At 37.9% G+C, this 20,088-nt stretch overlaps 1 protein-coding gene across 1 annotated transcript in view; it reads right to left on the bottom strand.

Annotated features, from left to right (window-relative positions):
- Positions 1–20,088, bottom strand: part of LOC131429573 (out at first protein) — a 213,958-nt gene that overhangs the window by 122,093 nt on the left and 71,777 nt on the right. Inside the window, exon 2 of the mRNA XM_058593785.1 lies at positions 8,174–8,287. Within this exon, the coding sequence (XP_058449768.1) occupies positions 8,174–8,287 (114 nt within the window). The remainder of the gene's footprint in view (positions 1–8,173; positions 8,288–20,088) is intronic.

Raw genomic sequence — 20,088 nt, 5'->3', positions numbered from 1 at the left:
GAGACAAGATACATGATACATGATATATGATATATGATATATGATACATGATACATGATATATGATATATGATACATGATACATGATACATAATACATGATACATGATGCATGATACATGATACATGATACATAATACATGATACATGATACGTGATACATGATACATGATACGTGATACATGATACATGATACATGATACATGATACATGACACATGATACATGATATATGATATATGATACATGATACATGATACATAATACATGATACATGATGCATGATACATGATACATGATACATAATACATGATACATGATACGTGATACATGATACATGATACGTGATACATGATACATGATACATGATACATGATACGGGATACATGATACATGATACGTGATACATGATACATGAAACGTGATACATGATACATGATACATGATACATGATACGGGATACATGATACATGATACATGATACATGATACGGGATACATGATACATGATACATGATACATGATACGTGATACATGATACATGATACATGATACATGATAAATGATATATGATACATGATACATGATACATGATACATGATACATGATACATGATACATGATACATGATACATGATACATGATACATGATACATGATACATGATACATGATACATGATACATGATACATGATACATGATGCATGATACATGATACATGATACATGATACATGATACATGATACATGATACATGATACGTGATGCATGATGCATGATGCATGATACATGATACATGATACATGATACATGATACATGATACATGATACATGATACATGATACGAGATGGTTTATGATACATGATACATGATACATGATACAAGATACATGATACATGATACACGATACATGATACATGATACATGATACATGATACATGGTACATGATACATGATACATGATACATGATACATGATACATGATACATGATACACGATACATGATACATGATACATGATACATGATACATAATACGTGGTACATGATACATGATACATGATACGGGATACATGATACATGATACATGATACGGGATACATGATACATGATACATGAAACATGATACATGATACGGGATACATGATACATGATACATGATATATGATACATGATACATGATACATGATACATGATACATGATACATGATACATGATACATGATACATGATACATGATACATGATACATGATACATGATACATGATACATGATACATGATGCATGATACATGATACATGATACATGATACATGATACATGATACATGATACATGATACGTGATGCATGATGCATGATGCATGATACATGATACATGATACATGATACATGATACATGATACATGATACATGATACATGATACATGATACGAGATGGTTTATGATACATGATACATGATACATGATACAAGATACATGATACATGATACACGATACATGATACATGATACATGATACATGATACATGGTACATGATACATGATACATGATACATGATACATGATACATGATACATGATACATGATACACGATACATGATACATGATACATGATACATGATACATAATACGTGGTACATGATACATGATACATGATACGGGATACATGATACATGATACATGATACGGGATACATGATACATGATACATGAAACATGATACATGATACGGGATACATGATACATGATACATGATATATGATACATGATACATGATACATGATACATGATACATGATACATGATACATGATACATGATACATGATACATGATACATGATACATGATACATGATACATGATACATGATACATGATACATGATACATAATAAATGATACATGATAAATGATGCAGGATACATAGTTTCGATAACTGGCTAGCATATTTTTTTCCAGATCATAAGTAATTTAAAAAAGGTCTGACTGTACCCATCTGGTAGGTGGTGGGTTAAGGTGGTATTCAAATCAGTCTCACGCTTCAAAGCTCTCAGTTCTCCGATTACGTGTTCTGGTAAATTGAACAATACTTTGGTACATAACATATAAGCAGAAAGTTTAAAACACTTTAAAAAAACATTTTACTCATTTGGGGGTTTCGGTACTTCATGGGTACCGGTTTGAGCTAAAGTGCGCGTGACAAGTTTTATTTATTGTACGATGCGCCAGGCAGCAACGAAACAGTAAAGATTTTTTAATGTTGTGGAAGTAATTCGATTTTAGTTTCTTTTAAAATGAAGTTTGACTTGTTAAACGGTGCAAATCCCACAAAAAAAAATCCGAGTTTTTTTTTATTTTTATGTCTCAATATGTCGAGAACGGCTGCTTTGAAGAGAAAGGTCATCATAACCAAATTTATTTCTGTCTGTAAAATTATATTTTACTGTTTAAATTACTATTATTCAATTGAATTACCAAGTAGATTGTTTTAGCTGTAACTTAGTCATTTTCCAATTCTCACTAACCAAATTTGCACTAAACATGGGCTTTAAGTTAAGGTTTAGAATAAATTACGAATAAGTCAATGCAACGTTTAAATAAAATTATTGAAAATAATTTCGATTCTTTTTTAATTTCAGTTTTTCAGTTCTCTTTCCAATTCTTGAAAACTTATTCAACTTTTTTTACTGGGTATATTTTTAAGAGTGCCCAACTTACAACTTCGTCTGACACCATTTTTGTACAATTTACAGTTTCCGAGTTAACACTGTTTGAAGAAAGCACATGCAAAAATACATACGACCTATTGGAGTATTCGGTCTCTCCATCCGTGCAAAACAATTGGTTTGCTATTCTAAAAACGTGTGCCAAGTTTCGACAAAATCGAAAAAAGTGGATTCTGACAAAATCGAAAAAAGTGCATTCGCGAAAACTCGAAGCGAATGCTTCTAATTTAATCTTACTCTTCAAATCAAATTTACATTCGTAAGAGCCAACAGATCTCACTCTAACTATTGATTTTCGTATATGAGATGACTACTAGAGCTGACAGGAATGGGGGTACCGTTACTTTATTACATCACGTAGCCATGCGAGACAATAGCGCTGTGTCAGTCAGTTATGACTGTTCAATAAATTGTAGAATTCTTGTGATTTTTCTTGTAGTCCACATCTCCGCTATAGGTTTACTTTCACTTACTTTACTTTAGGTTTACTTTCACTTTCCGACCAGTTCAGATCATCATCAATTAGTTCGTGCTAATAAGACCCACAAACGATGAAAATAAATACTACTTAAAATACATATTTTATAAAATCCAATCACACATGTTGTAGTATTGTGAGGTCTTTCTACTGATAAAGATGTTTGGAGAGATTGCTTCCATGATGTTCTTTATAGTATTCGTTCAGTGAATATACACAAACCATAAACCTGATCGCAAGTCATACGTTGTTCTCGATAAGAGTACCTTGTATATACAGAAATCGTTAGTAACCTACGACGATCTGGTTGCTAAATGCCAGAATAGCCCAGATCCACAGATGAAACCGTTGTCGCCCTTAAATAAAACCATCAACAGCCAACATAAAAATTTGATCATGTGTTCAACTAGGAACGCATTGTGAAACTCGAAAGATTTTCGAAGAAATAATCTTTCGAGTTTCACAATGCGTTCCTAGTTGAACAATCGCTTGTACGAAAAAGCGGATACGCTTTGAATGCACACTGGCAGCGCAGATTTGATAGTTAAAACCACAGTTCCTGCCAAACAACAAAAGCTGTCATGAACAATGGAACAAATAACGTCGACTCGACAATTGTTACTTGAAATACGGCGAAACATGTGAAAAAAACTAACTCTTTCATCACTGAAACAATGGACGAAGATGAAAACTACGAAGGTGGACCAAAAGATCTCCTGATAGTAAGAGAAGATGCCACAAAGCATTTTACATGAATGAACAATATTTATTTATTTATTTTTTTGTATAAAAACTAAAGAGCCAATTGACAATTCATACATAAAAAACATTTAAAAATTGTGAATAAATTGTAATCTCATACACAATTTTTGATTTAAACTAATTTCCTTGAACCATAATTTCGACTATCAACCCTCAAAATAAATGACCCAAAGTCAGCAAAAACCTTTTCGTAAGAGGCAAAGTACAATCTCAAAGAAAAATCACTTACTCAGCAGCATCCCCAACTTCGTTGTACAAAGCATCCAAGCGCAGGGTTTTCCACGAATTCCCACATTCTGTCGGCGGCAATGTGTGATATAGGTACCATTATTTTTCCGCTTGCTTAGCACCGTTGTTTACTGGAACAATATTTAAAAATGAACGCCAACGCTCCCGGCTAGATGCTCCCTTGCTGACTTTCCTTCCATTCGCGTGGTGAATGGGGGTTTGTTTTTTCAATCATATAACGATATGATGTTGCTGATGCAGAAAAAATCAACTCCTCACCAATAGACTTCCCTCGGACGGTAAAAAGTTGAGAGCCGCCATCAACGAACAACAAAAAAAATGAATGCCGGAATCATGTAGCACGGTTATTCCTGTGATGATATAGCTGAACGCGATACCGTAAATTTGCAATTTTAAACCTGGTGGCAAATGTATCGTGTCTACCGATGGACTAGATCGGGATCCGTGGCTGCTACATTTCAATTGTGATGATACAACTTTCCAACCCGGATTCAATCTGCCCGGCTGCCACCAACTGAAACCTCTTTCAGGTGAGGTGATGTATTTTTTTCCCGAAATGTGCTACATATTCAAAATGGTGCAGTTTCCAAATATACATGCACATTTTTCGGAAAAAAGATGATTCAACAGCTTTACATGATCACGTGCTGAATTGTTTTTTTAAGGAAGAAAAATACAGCGAATATTACTGGAGTGCTGTACAAACAAGATGGAATTCGTGGTATGAAAAAAGGAAATGGAAGTTCATTTTGAATAAATAAGAAAAATAATTGATTTTAATGTTTATTCAAACGAAGATATTTATTTCTTTGCCATGCTGCATACCTCTGTTAATCCCGTCCTCCTGAATGTCCAGTGCTATCGAAGCGGACTACTGCCTCCATATTTGTAAGAGCTTGGACTGGAGACATTTTTTCCAAACTATTATTTTAGCTCAGGGCCAACATAGGGACTAAGTAACTTCGACAAAGTTGTGCAGAAAGGCATTTCAAACAAATTTGAGTGTAATTCATGAAATAAAATATTTCATGAAAAGGATGTCCTAAAACCAGTTTTTGTATATATATTTTTAATTTTTATGAGTTTTTCATGCTATACAAAGTTTCCCATCATTAAAAACTACACAACATTCTCAAATCTACTAAGCCGTTATCATTTCAATTTAATGAAATAGAGCCATTTTGCATATTTTTTAACATAATTCCAACTTGTCTGTTATCAAAAGGCGTAGAAAGGTGCAGATGAAATCACTTACACTACTTCAAAAGAGCTTTCATATAGTGGTTGAATTACTCGTCTGCGATCGTCTGCAGGCGATATATGTTCTTTTCAAATATCCTTGTTCATGACATTTGCAATGATAAGGATTATTGTATGTCAGATCAGATTTTTGTATATATTTGTTACCACACGGAACGACCGAAATTAGTTCTGCGCCTAATTCGTTTTACTGTTTTTGAATTAGTTGATTTTAACACAGAATTGCTAAAATAACTAAAAAATTAGGTAAAATTGAGAATTTACTTTACTGAAAAAAAAACTCTTATTTTTAGAGAATGTGTTTAGTTGGCGAACATCCTGGACATAAACCAGCAATATTTCAATAAAACACGAAATTCTCATTGACAACTAATTTTGTTATAAATTCAGAAAATTTGTTTCTTTTTATCTATCACCATCATTACTGAAGGACAGCACAAAGAAAACAAAAATGAAATTGGTCTTATTAACAAGTTTATTAGCCAAAAACTCATGAGAAGTGTCAAAGCAAAACAATCCATTAAAAGGCTAATAAGGACAGTCTTGTTGAAACTGCTTGCAAATTGTTTTGATGGTTTTCGAATGTGTTACGATATATCCATATATAAATTTCTAAACCAATATGTAAAAATGACGTAAACTCTTAGTGGAAAGTGTATTTATTCAGAATTTGTGTGCATTTGAAGCGATTGTGCGCGGTAATGTTTTTACGCGGAACAGTGAAGTGAATCTCGAATGTTGCACTCTAATTGTAAATGTATTCGGTTTATGTTTTCCGAGTGCTTAAAGTTTTCAGAGTCGATTTCTCGAAGTCGAATGAAGAAAACAGCGACTTAGAAGAAAAATTTTCAAAAAGAAGTCGATGTTTTGTTTATGTCTTTCTCTTCAATACAACATCGTATTTATACCTGCCAATAAAGAAAAGACAACCGCGACTGAAATTTTTTTGCGATAGTAGTGTGCCATCTAGTGGCTAGTAGCGCCATATAGCTGCAAATTGCAGAAGCCAATTCAACCATTTATGTTGGTCGAAAACAACGTATTATTTCTCTAATTCAACTAAAAAATTAGTTGAACGGAAATTAATTGTGCCTTAGCTAAGAAATGACAGCACGTTGAATTGGTGAATCCACCTAAAAAAATAGCCATTTCAACAAATATTTTATTATTGTTAAGGGAATGACAATTAAAAAATCTAAATTAGCAAAAGTAAGATTTTTTTAGTTGTCTCAAAAAATAACTAACTAAAATCAGAAAATCAACTAATTTTTTCGTCAAAATGCTGATTTCGGTCTTTCCGTGCATGGTAATGCGATAAGTGATTTTTATGGACACCGAAGCCTATAAATACAAAAATTTAGTAACCGTTACAGATGTTTTTTGAAATAAACTGTCAGACTAATTTATGTGCCCTAAGCACAAAATTAGGCTACCCCTAACTCTCAGACATTTTTGAAAGCGAGATAAGAAGACACGACTTTAAAAAAAGGCAGTCATCATGTCCAATAACGTTATATAGTTTTCCTATGAAAAAGCTCTGCTAGCTCTGATTTACATGACAGTCTTAAATTTGAATTTAGTTTTGTGAAAATCGGTTCTGTCACCTCCAAGGAAAGTAAATGCACATATTTTTTTGCACATTTTACCTCATAATTTCGGAACCGGAAGGTAATCGCTTCAGCCATCTTTGAAAAATTTAATGCACAAAAACATTACATACACACATACAAATACAAACACACAGCCATTTTGCGTACTCGACAAACTTAGCCAAATGCTAAACACTCAGGCCCTCCGGGGTTCGGTTTCACTGTGATTGAATAACCTTTCTATATGAGAAAGGCAAAACAAGTTTCTTTACCGAGGAAACTCTGCTGCTCGAGAATGCCACACTTGTTAAAAAGACAGAAAATTAACAATAACATAACTAGAACTTTCTCTTTTCTGTACCCACAACTAAACAAAAAGGAATTTTGACATTTTACCGCAAATCAACCGGTTTGATTCTATTCTAGAAGTCACTTCCCGGATTTATCAAAAAATAAAAAAAAACTCTTCCCCCGTACATCTCATCTGTTCAGAATCGAAACTATAGCCAGCCATGGATATGAAATTAAAAAAAAACCCAACCTGATACAGAACCGGTGTAGTTTATCTTCCGAAAATAAACTTCTTGCCTTGTCTCACAGAATCGGTCCATCCCAGAAGAACGGGTACGGCGTGTGGCATTTTCGCCATCGTACGGCTCACGACCACCGTACGCTAGGTGAGACACGTACCTTTCTGTTCAACCGGCCGACCTTTGCCATAGCTCGAAGAGTGGCAGGCGGAGGAAAATTCAATTTAATTTCTGACTACATTGTATCCCAGGTTCAGCCGGGTCCTGGTTGGGAACACCTAGTTGTCGGTTAGATAGCTTGGTGTCGGTCGGGTAAATGGGTGAAGTGACGACACTCGTACTTTCCTACGCCAACTGTTGGCAGGAGACAGACGATTCACTTCGACCAGCCGCCCCGGGTGGTGACGGAAATGTATGACGATTACATAAAATGACTTTTAGAAAATTCCAATTTTTACGCCGTAGGTCGTCGGCAGGATAGTTGATTAAAATTCCTACGCTTCCCCGGATGAACTTAGCGGCCCCGTTTGAAATTACGTAGCATCTAGTTAGATGAAAATTTACAGCATATTGCACTGGATATGGTGTACTTACGCTTCGGAAGTCGATTAGTTTGGTAATCAGTGTTCCGTCACTTCGCTGAAATTCCAGCGTGCACGTATCGTCACCCACGCTGGACGTTATTGTCTCCTGCACTACCTCGCCTCCCTGTGGAAAATTTGAAAATGAGAACGGGGTTAAAAACGCTTTAAATTCAATGTGTTCGATGTGTCAAGCTAATTTTTATGTCGTCCCACATAAACTCAACCTTGACTGTTTTGAGCAATTCCAGAAATGCTTAGCAGATCGTCAGACTCGACCTTCTCCGATTTGGATGAAACTTTGCACATGGCTTCGTGGCAAACCATAAGTTTTGAACCGATGGAGAGGTCAATCCGACTCACGACTGAATTTTAAAAAGGGCGTATGTATTTTTGCATTTCACAAAAATTGCCTTTTTCAAATCGTTGTAACTCGGAAACCGTTAATTGTACAAAAATGGCGTTCAGGAAGAAGTTGTAGGGACTCAATTGGGCACTCTAAAAAAAATATACACTGAAAATTTTCTTAGATTTTTTTTCTCAATAATTACAAAATAATCCGAAAAAGTTAAATTTAAAAAGCCAGAGTTTTAGTTTTTTTTTGATAATTTTTATTTTAAAGCTGTTATTAAAACCTACATATTGATGGCTATCCCATCCGTGCCTTTTGAGAAATGAATTTTGGGCTACGAAATGGTGAGTTGACATGTGGGAAGGGGCGTCCTTCATAGCTCTGGTCCTCACAAGTTCCAATTCTCACGCTTCCACGGGTCTTCCGATGTCAATTGACCGCCAGTTATGGGCTTCGTACTTAACTTGTAGTGTAGCCTGGGCACTGTTGTCCTTCTGACATCAGCTAGAGTGAGGGGGTGCGACCTACGGGGCCTGTCTAGGATGTGGTGGGGTTTGGCAGTGGGTTCTGTTAAACCTCTATAAAAAGCTGCATGTGTCCGCAAGCAGGCCTCAAGAATGCGACCGTGTGCCGCTCGAAGCGCATTAGCCCAGTCCTTATGTGGTGTGGGACTCTAAACAAATCTGACGCCACTGACCGAGCGGCTGTTCATCAAGGAGGTGCGGCTCAAACAGCGTCTGTCCTGGCATCCAGCGGCTGAATAAGAAAGGCAGCCCTGTCCCGGAGGATAGGGAACCTTGGGCCAACAACCTACTGTTCCCGAAACTTAAACTTTGTTCGAGAAACCGATAATGACAGATTACGGACTGATTTAACGGCAACGACATTTAGCATGAAACAACGGACACGTATAAGAACATGGAATGTTTTAACCTTAGCCCAGCAGGGTAAACTGGCACAACTTGCCAACGAGGCGCGTCGAATGAAACTTGAGATCCTAGGACTCAGTGAAGTCCGTTGGCCGAACTTTGGAGAACACAGAATACCATCGGGACAAATTCTGCTATACTTTGGCCTACGAGGTGAACACGCTCCCCGGCATCGTGGAGTTGGCTTCCTACTGAGCGCCCAGGCACACTCTGCGCTTATGAAGTGGGAGCCTATAAGTGAAAGGATAATCGTTGCCATGTTCAGAACAAGGGTTCGAAACCTCACTATAATCCAAACTTACGCGCCAACCGATGCTGCCGACCTGCAAGACAAAGAGAACTTCTACAGTCAACTCAATGCCACCGTAGATAGAATTCCGAAGGGCGACATCATGATCTGTATGGGCGACTTCAATGCGAAGATCAGATCCGATAACACGAACTATGAGCGCATTATGGGGCGACATGGTCTCGGAGAAATGAGCGAAAACGGAGGACTGTTTGCAGAATTCTGTGGCAATAACGACATGGTGATCGGGGGATCGCTCTTCCCCCATCGACCGGTTCACAAGGTCATGTGGGTTTCCCGTGACGGCTTTACCGAAAATCAAATTGACGACATCTGCATCAGCCGAAAGTGGACACGGAGCCTTCTTGATGTGCGGAATAAACGTAGTGCCGATATCGCGTCTGACCACCACCTCATCATCGGCGAAATACGCCTGCGTGTTGCGCGTATTCGTCGACAAGAGGAGAGAGTTGGACGGCGGTTTAACACACGCCGACTGAATGATACCACAGTGAAAAGGTCCTTCACTGTAGAACTGCAGACTCGTGCTGCAGACATTCCGGAAGGTGGAAGACCATTGGACTGCCATCAAGAATGCCTTCATCGTCACCATCGAGAATAATCTGGGTGAACTGCGCACCCAGAGAAAGCAATGGATCACTGATAAGACCTGGACAAAAATAGAGGAGCGAAGAGGAGCCAAAGCCGCAATACAGCGATCCAAAACCCGAGGAGCCATATATTCGGCCCGTCAACGATACTCGGCTCTGGAGAAGGAAGTAAAACGCTCATGTAGACGGGACAAGCGAACGTGGGCGGACTCCCTCACCGACGAAGGAGAGAAGGCCGCTGCAACCGGGGCATCCGTCTCCTTTACGATATCTCACGACGCCTAAGTGGGGCGAAGATGAATGCGACAATGCCTGTGAAAGACGCGATTGGTCAACTGCTAACCGACCCAACTGATCAACTTAAGCGCTGGTTCGAGCACTTCGAACAACTTTCCCAAGTGCCAGCCAGGTCACCATCACCTCGGCATGATCCGCCTAGGGTCAGGCGTATCACACGCGTGAATACCGAGGCTCCGTCATTGCTGGAGATACAAACGGCCATTCAAAGCATGAAATCGAACAAAGCCCCAGGGGTAGATCGCATATCAGCCAAGATGCTCAAAGCAGACCCCATGACATCCGCTCAACTGTTGCACAATTTATTTCGTATTATCTGGGACACCGCAACTTTTCCGGTTGACTGGATGCAGGGTATCTTAGTAAAGGCGCCCCAAAAAGGGCGACCTGACTATATGCGATAATTGGCGAGGCATTATGTTGCTGTGTACCGTTCTAAAAGTTCTATGCAAAGTGATCCTATCCCGGATCCAGAAGAAGATCGATGCGACTCTCCGACGACAGTAGGCTGGATTCCGTGCCGGAAGATCCTGTGCGGACCATATTGTCACGCTCCGTATCATCCTGGAGCAAGTCAATGAATTCCAAGAGTCCTTTCATTTGGTTTTCATAGACTACGAAAAAGCTTTCGACCGTCTCAATCACGAAAATATGTGGGACGCCCTGAGACGCAAGGGAGAAAATCATCGACCTCATCGAAGCGCAGTAAGAGGCCTTCTCATGCAGAGTTCTGCACAACGGGGTCTTGTCTGAACCTATCCGGGTCATAGCTGGCGTGAGGCAAGGATGTATTCTATCACCGCTACTGTTCCTCGTCGTAATCGACGAGATCTTGGTAGGTGCGATTGACCGTGAACCAAATCGTGGGCTGCTATGGCAACCCATAACTATGGAGTACCTGAACGACCTCGAATTGGCTGATGACGTTGCACTTCTAGCTCAACGGCGCTCTGACATGCAGAGTAAGCTTGACGACCTTGCCGAACGCTCCTCATCGGCAGGCTTAGCAATCAATGTCAACAAAACCAAATCGTTGGATGTGAACACGGTGACCCCTTCCACCTTTACAGTAGTAGGGCAATCAGTGGAGAATGTTGAAAGCTTGCCATATCTTGGCAGCCAAATGGCGTCAGACGGCGGTAACAAGATTGACATAGGTGCAAGGATCAAGAAGGCAAGGGCTGCCTTTGCGAGTTTAAGAAACATCTGGAAAAACAGGCAGATAAGTGAACGCACCAAAAACCGAATATTTAACTCTAATGTGAAATCTATGCTGCTATACTCTAGTGAAACATGGTGTGTATCAGTGGAGAACACTCAACGGCTGCAGGTGTTCATTAATAGGAGCCTGCGGAACATAATTCGAGCCTGGTGGCCCCATAACTGGATCTCAAACACCAAGCTCCATTGCCGGTGCCACCAGAAGCCGATAGCAACTGAAATTCGGGAACAAAAATGGGGCTGGGTCGGCCACACCTTACGTAGGAGCAGAAACGAAATCTGCAGACAAGCATTAGACTGGAACCCAGCAGGACATCGCAGCAGAGGCAGACCCAGAGACTCATGGCGGCGTAGCCTCTATAAAGAAATAAAAGAAGTCGACCAAAATCTAATCTGGCAACAGGTTAAGGCGATGGCGGGCAATCGCCCAGGATGCATATCTTTCAAGTCGGCCCTTTGTACCACTCGGAGTGCGCAGGAGCCTTAAGTAAGTAAGTAAGTATTCCTGGAATTGCTCTTTTCGAAAACGAAGCCTCATGCTCACGTATGCAGCTGATGACTTCGGTCATCTATTTGTATAGGTTTTTTGTCTCAATAAGTGCATAAGGGGTAAATCAATAGTTAAAAAGATTTAAAGCATTCTCTCAGTGTGATGAAGTGAAGGGAAAATAATTATTTTACAAAGTATCCCACGACTATCGAATACAACTATTTTTGCCTTTCTAATATAGAAAGGCTATGCAATCACTGTGAAAACCGACTTTTTAACCGAGGTCCGGAGGGCCAAATGTCATATACCATTCAGCTTAGCTCGACGAACTGAACAAATGTCTGTGTCTGTGTGTAAGTATGTGTGTATGTATGTAATAAAAATATGCACTCACTTTTCTCAAAGGTGGCTGAACCGTTTTTCACAAACTAAGATTCAAATGAAATATCTGGTTTTCAGTTGATTGGTTGTCATTCCAATTTATGAATTTTCACAGTCATTACAGGGAATGCTATAGATAATGTTGGGTTGATTCAATGGATCAACAGGATCTTTATTCGGTCGGAGTAGAGATCGTGTTGTTTTAATCGGTCTATGGCTCAGTTTTATTGTTGGGAAGTCCGGTTTTAGTGCTTTTGTAATTTGTTTGCTGAGAATGGGTATGAATGGTATAGATCTATATTGAATTTGTTGTGTCATATCGTTGGTGGGCATAGTGGTTTTATCGGTGATTTCAGTTTCTGTCTCCTGGGTTATATCAGTCTGTTCTTTAGCAACTAAATTTGATGGTTGTGTGTTATTGTGAGGCTGCTTTGTGTGAAAATTGTTGATAAGCCGGTTTATGAGTGATGATGAATAATCAGTTTGCTTCAGATGTTGGTATATGATATGTTTTTGTTGATCTGCTGATTTATTTGTAGTTAAAGCGGTAATTCGTTTTATGAGATTTTAGGCTACATTGATTTTAATTTTGGATGAAACGAGTGATAGTTGACCAACCTTCCATCCAATGACAATGAAAATCAATGTAGCCATTAGTAAGTTTTTACATTGTATTATTTGTTCAACGCTCTATGTTTTTGCCAATGTAACACAATAAACTTTCCAGTTTTCCTTGAAAACGGCCTACATCAAAGGCCGAAACGTCGGACAGTAAACAACATTCGTTTGTATTATAAGACTGAGACAGCCGTTTTACAGTTTTCCACGATTATCACCCCAGTCGAAATCAAGTATAAAAACATATTATCTTTGAAGCTACTGTGAAATTTCATCCGGATCCAACTTCCGGTTCCGCAGTTACAGGGCGATGAGTGCCGAAGCTTTAAAATTGGCATATAGAATGACAATACAATACCGTGTAACAAGGAAGAAGAAAACACAAAACGAACGATGTGTGGTAAGTTCTATTTCATAACGAACAACGTGTCATTGAAAGCATATAACAAACTAACATGTAATTGTAGAATTATACCAATATAATTATAATGCGAGTCAACATTTTGATTTCACTATACTTGAAGTCTATAGCGCTGCAAGCAATGAAGCAATTTTGAATCCAAGACTTGCATTGAATTAGCAGCATGCTTCTCGTTTTTGCTACCGCAATCAAACACACACATTTTTTTTGTTTCAATTACAGAGTTTTTTACCATAAGGTCATCCGCCTCTTCGGGCCAGAAAAACTTTCTAACTCTATGTGCGGGGTTGGGAATCGAACCCAGGTGAGCTGCGTGAAAGCCATCGACTATCCCAACACTCTATACCAGTTCACGTACATACATACTAAATGAAGCGGATTTTGATTGGAAAACTGATCTTATTTTGTGGAAAACTCAGAAAACCTAACAAAACTGTTTTTATTTCGTTTATAAATTGAACTAGCATCGTTGCAAAAAATAATTTCTTATTCATGTAGTGCTTTCAAATCGCCAAAAGACAACGAAATCAATTATAAGGAGTGTATCGAAAAGTAGTTAGCAACATTGATTATTGAATAAAAAGGGAAAAAAATATATTTTCACATCAGTTTCCGATATATTGTAGAAAAAATATATAAATTCGATATATTGTAGAAAAAATACATTTTTATGCATTTCACAGATTATATTGAAGAAAATCCTAGTTTCTGTGAAACGCTCGCACTTTGGACTTGACATTCTTCATTAAATTCTGCACAGTTACTTTTGTGACTTTCCTGGTGGCAGCTGTCCAGTTTTTTTTAACTCCTGCATGTTTTGGGACACTGTACCTTCCTTCCGAAAGTGCCGCTTGACAATTGCCCAATACCTTTCATTTGGCCGAAGATCCGGGCAGTTCGGTGGGTTGATGTCCTTTTCCACGAATTGTACATTATTTTTTGACAATCACTGTAGAACGGAGTTGGCGTAGGCCAGAGGAGAGGAGGAGCCTTATGCTTTCTGTACAGTGGTAGCATTCTCTTCTTCAAACATTCTTCCTCGTACACCTTGGCGGTAATTGTGCCCTTCGTGAAGAAAATCGACGACCGCAAACCACAGGCAAAGATTGCTTGCCAGACCAACACTTTCTGCCCAAACTTTTCCATCGCCACCGTGGTGACAGCGTCGTCCAGGTCCTGGTACACCGATTTCGTATAATATTGCGGTCCGGGCAGCGCTCGAGAGTCTTTCTTGGCGTAGGTTTCGTCGTCGATCAGGATGCATCCGTCTTCATTCTGTAGAATCCGGTTATACAATTTTCGCGCTCTTGTTTTGGCCTGAACTTGCTGTACCAGGAACTTTTTCGGCACCTTCTGTTTCTTGTACGTTTTCAGGGAGTTCCGAACTTTGATCCGTTGAATCATCCCGATGCTGGTGATGAACTGCTTGGCCGCGTCGACGCCGATGGGTTTTTCCTGATGTACTCAACCACTTTTAAGTCCCGGCCGGGTTTGCTGGGACCCGTTTTCCTACCGGATCGGGGGAAATCCTTCATGGAAAGGGTCTTACCGAACTTCTCGATAATATTTTTGACACTGGTGTGGTGCACTTTCACCCGTTTGGCAATTTCGTTGTACGTGACACCACTTTCTGAGCACCAAGTGTGCAGAATTTTCTTTCGCATTTCCGGATCAATTCGGCTCATCATTGAAACGATAAACCGTACTGAAACCAATCGATTGCGCAGCTGTTATTGACATGTAAACAAACATGTCACCGCAAAACACGCTGCAAAAAATTAAGCCATTTCAGAGTAATAACTGGTTGAATGTTGCTAACTACTTATCGATACACTCCTTATGACATCCGTTGAATTTTCATGAAAAGTTTAGAAAGCTTTTCTAAAAATGTGTCTGAATGTAATCCATGTAGCCGAAACAAGGTATACACTGAGGTCTTTTTTACACGAATTTTCAGTTATACGGTTTTTCTTTTTTGTGTTATAAATGCAGGAAACGTCGATTTGAAGAGATTTGCCATAAAAAAATTTGTTTAACACCAGATGTTATACCAATTTTTTGTATGTCAAATCTCTGGCTCTGTTTTAGATTTTTTTTATTACGCCAAATCTCGATGTTTCATGCATTTCTAATATATTTGGCGTCAAAAAAATGTCGATTTCGGAAATCTCAAAATTTATCGAAGTCCTAAAGACGATTTTTTCCAAAAAAAATTTGTTTCTAGATTATACCAGATCTGGACGTTTCGTGCATTTTTAAGACATTTGGCATAACAAAAAAACAATAAGTTTTGCGATTATTTTCTAAGCGGATTTCCGAAGTTACACGGTCTCAAATTCTCCAAGTTCCAAATTCTTTTTTTTTAATTTGTTCAGTTGACACCATATCTGAAAGTTTTATGCATTTCTTTAAAAAAAAATTTTTTCTGAGATTACATCAGATCTGGACTTTTCATGCATTTCTAAGACAAATCGAGAAAACCGGATAACTGAAATTTCCCGTAAAACAAATCGCGTAACTTCGGAAATTCGTGTAAAAACCACAAAACTAAACAAATTAAATTAATTAATTCTACTGAACGTTTGTAGGGTCGAATTACGCCTCTGGGGTGTATTTTTTCGCTATTATGGTACATATGGTGAACTTTCTTTTCTAAGAATAACAGAACACGCAACTTCACATTTTCAAGCAGGTTTGTGTATGCTATAGAACAACCAAGCGTCTCCATCGTCGAACATAAGGCATGCACGAGTGCATTATTGTTTGTGTTCACCGATGGTTGACCAAGCGCCTCCATCATATTAATTTAAATGGGAACGCATGGTCGGTTGTGATTCTAAAGTCGGAAAACTAGCGTGCTTCTATTTTTCGGAATAAACGAAATACTTTTGAGTTTAAATGAATAAACATTACTTCAATCAATAGGACCTTCTCTCTTATGCTGTTCAGAGGTCACGATGTTAGTGGAAATGATAGATTATGTTAATATTAAATATTTTTTAAAAGCGGAGTAAAATTGTTATATCTTTCAAAAATAGAAGGAATATTACAGAACCACTGTTACATGGTATAGCAAACAAAAAGGACAGTATAGTATCGTACCCAGAAGTATAACAAACGTAGTTCAGTATCTAAATTGAGTGTAGATTATCTAGTTCAGTTGTTCCGATAGTCTTGATAAATGTTCACTGAGAGAATTAAAAAATGAGAAATTTTCGGATAGGCTTTGTAAATTGAATCAGTTTTAAACACAGAATAGAAAAACACTACTTGATAGACTTATATGATATAATCATGATCTGAAATTTATTCTGCCTTTTTCGCTTCTATACTATTCAGTATACTAGAATACTCGTCCTTGAAATTGTTTTATCTTTAGCTCAAAATTATTACTTGCCGTGAATAACCAATTAAATCGGTGTAGTAGAAAGTAAGTCGTATGTCGCAATTAAAATCGAACTTTTAAAGATAATGTATTAAATCCTCAAGCTGCGATTGGATTCAAGATCTCTGTCCGAACTGCCACTGTCTGCTCAATCATCGATAAGCGGTGATAAATTGTTTGATCCGACCATCGATTCCACTGTGCCGTTTGTGTCTGGGTGTGACAAATAATTGTCGTTACGGTGTACTGAGCTGTTTTAATCTTAATTGGAAATTCATTCGCACGGCCATGAACCGTAGCAATTTTCTCGGTTAGGAGTTAACTATGGGCTCGAGTCCGTCTTTGCAGTAACATTTTCGCGGTTTTCATCACATGATTGTATTTGGTGAAAATCGGTCCAGGCATCGAGTGCACATTTTTGTTTCATGCATACATACACACACAAACGTTTTGCGTACTCGACGAACTGAGCCGAATATTTCTGTGACACTCTGCTATCCGGGCTTCGGTTCAAAACTCGTGTTTCACAGCAGAGAAGCCAGATCTGCAGATTTGTCTGTAAATTTGTAGATTTCGTACATAGTGCTGCAGACATTTTTTGTTGTGCAAACTTTTGCAGACTTTTGAAAATCGAGTTTTTCGCAGACTTTCGTCAAAATTTACAGACTTTCGAAATTGTCGCGACCTTTTTTTTTATTGCTCGCCAAATCAGTTTCATACTTTATGGCTGCCAGCAAGACATACTTGCTGACTGCAGATTTTTTTTTCGGATATACAGACTTCTCCAACCCTGTCTGAAGATATTTGAAATTTTTACCTGGCATCTCTGTTCCACAGTGATTGCATAGCCTTTTTATTTGAGAAAGGCAAAAAATCTAAACGTTATAGAACATATCAAAACACGTAATTCTTTCCTCTATCTACCATTCACGAGAACCGTTGAAAATAAAATAATCAGCATTTACAGACATGAAAAGTCCATTTTGTTATATTTTCATTTTTTCCTGGAAATTATATACTTACTACACAACATATCCACCAAATTTTAAAATCGGCTCAGTGGTTACAAAGTTATGAATTTTCCAAAGAATGACAGTTTTATGAATAAAAATCAAAGAAATCGTTTTTTAGTACCACTGTCAGAGTCAGGTGGTCAGCACCACTCTGATGTTTTTCTGTGGAGATCAATTGTATTAAATGTTACGAAGTTTTGAGAGATCGTATATCGTTTTCTAACGGAATTGCTGTGCGCATAGATGTTGTTTAACTCGACGGACTGAGTCGAATGATATATGATACCACAGGCAAGTATTCATTACTCTAATTGCAAGTGGTTGCATTACCTTTCTATATAAGAACAGCAAATTTGTGGAACGCGATTGGAGCAACGTGATCTTTTCTGATGAGTCTTTCTTTAGGGCACAGCCAAACATCCTGGAGACCACTGTTTTAACGGAATGTTAAATACATCGATTGGGCATGTTTCAACTAATTTTCCAATCATGACCTCGTTTATGCGGAATACCAAAGGTATGCGATTTTTTAAAATTATTCATCTACCGCATAGAATTGTATTGGTTTAAGGACTTTCTACTGTGCGGATATTTGAATTACATGAATATTGATCTAATGCTTTTGTTTAATTGAATCTTTTGCACTTTCTTTGCATCGTGGTTCATTAGCAAAACTTCAGTCTTGTTTACTGTAGGACGAATATCACAATGCTTCAACTGGTAACTATCCCTGCCTGATCACAGAAACATCGACACGGGCTTGTGTTGTTCATTTTAGGGTGGGGATAAGGTCTAACGAATGAAAAAAAACATCAGTTTTGCAATTTTTTTTGCTAAAGCTATCGTTAAAAAGAATAAATTAAAAAATTTTTTATACTGCAAAACATTATTCGAACAAAATTTTTATTTTTTTCGTGGTAAAATATTGAGAAATAAGTCGGAGAAGAAATATGCTCGATGACGCGTTTTAGAAATCATGCTTTGCGGTGTCCACTATGTCTCAGCGCAAAATTATCAGAAGTCAATAAATCCAAGTTACTTAGTTGTAGTAGATATTTTTCTAGACCCCTATGTTTTTATTTGTTCTTTTTTTAGGTTTTTTTTAAATTATTTTTGGTTATTTTTAAGATTTTCCACGGAACAATCCACCATTTTGAAACTGTAAAACCTCCCAAAAGTAACAAAAAAAACGGAAAGCAAAACGTTGGGGTTGAGTGTTTTATTTATAGAAAGTGTGAGCGAAATTTGAAAATAATTGGTAAAGCAGATTTTAAATGACGATGAACACGGACTTTAGAAACGTGCTTCCGATGAAAAATGCGTTTAAAGCTCATTGTCTATAAAATCGAAGGTAACAATTTTTTTGTAAGAGACGCGTAGGCGCGTAACACTTTCGAAAAATCGTATATTTTCTTAGTATTGTGTTATAATAGAACATTTCAAAAATGCTTTGCCAAATTTTCAAAGCAATCGAAACAGAACTCTTGGACCTGTGTGCAGAGCTCTTGTCCCAAAGTTTTGTTCCTATAGGCTTGCAAATTAGACAAATATTCTTGAAATGTTTTACTAAAAAAATTATTCTTCAAAAATGTTAGACCTTACCAGCACCTTTATCTGTAGAATTCCCAATACTATCAAATGATTGGACGAGACATTAAAGCAGACTGTAGGTATAATTTGCTTTAGACTCTACGAATTGCCAGCGTTTCTTAAAACATTTATTTGAAACAGTAGCAAGTGTTTCTTTTCAGTTTAATATTATAGAAATCATGATTTTATCATTATACCAAATTGTCAAAAGGTGGAATCCCAAGTAGCAATCCGCAACTAGTTCTGATACGACTAAGTCCAAACTATGTTGCAACAAAAGCACTAACATGTGTTTTTATGTTATACTGGTTAAAACAAGATGACAGCTGTG

This window comes from Malaya genurostris, chromosome 2 (assembly GCF_030247185.1).
Source record: "Malaya genurostris strain Urasoe2022 chromosome 2, Malgen_1.1, whole genome shotgun sequence".
Lineage (NCBI taxonomy): Eukaryota > Metazoa > Arthropoda > Insecta > Diptera > Culicidae > Malaya > Malaya genurostris.
The sequence above is the reverse complement of the archived record's forward strand: the minus strand, read 5'-3'. Positions and strand labels throughout refer to the sequence as shown.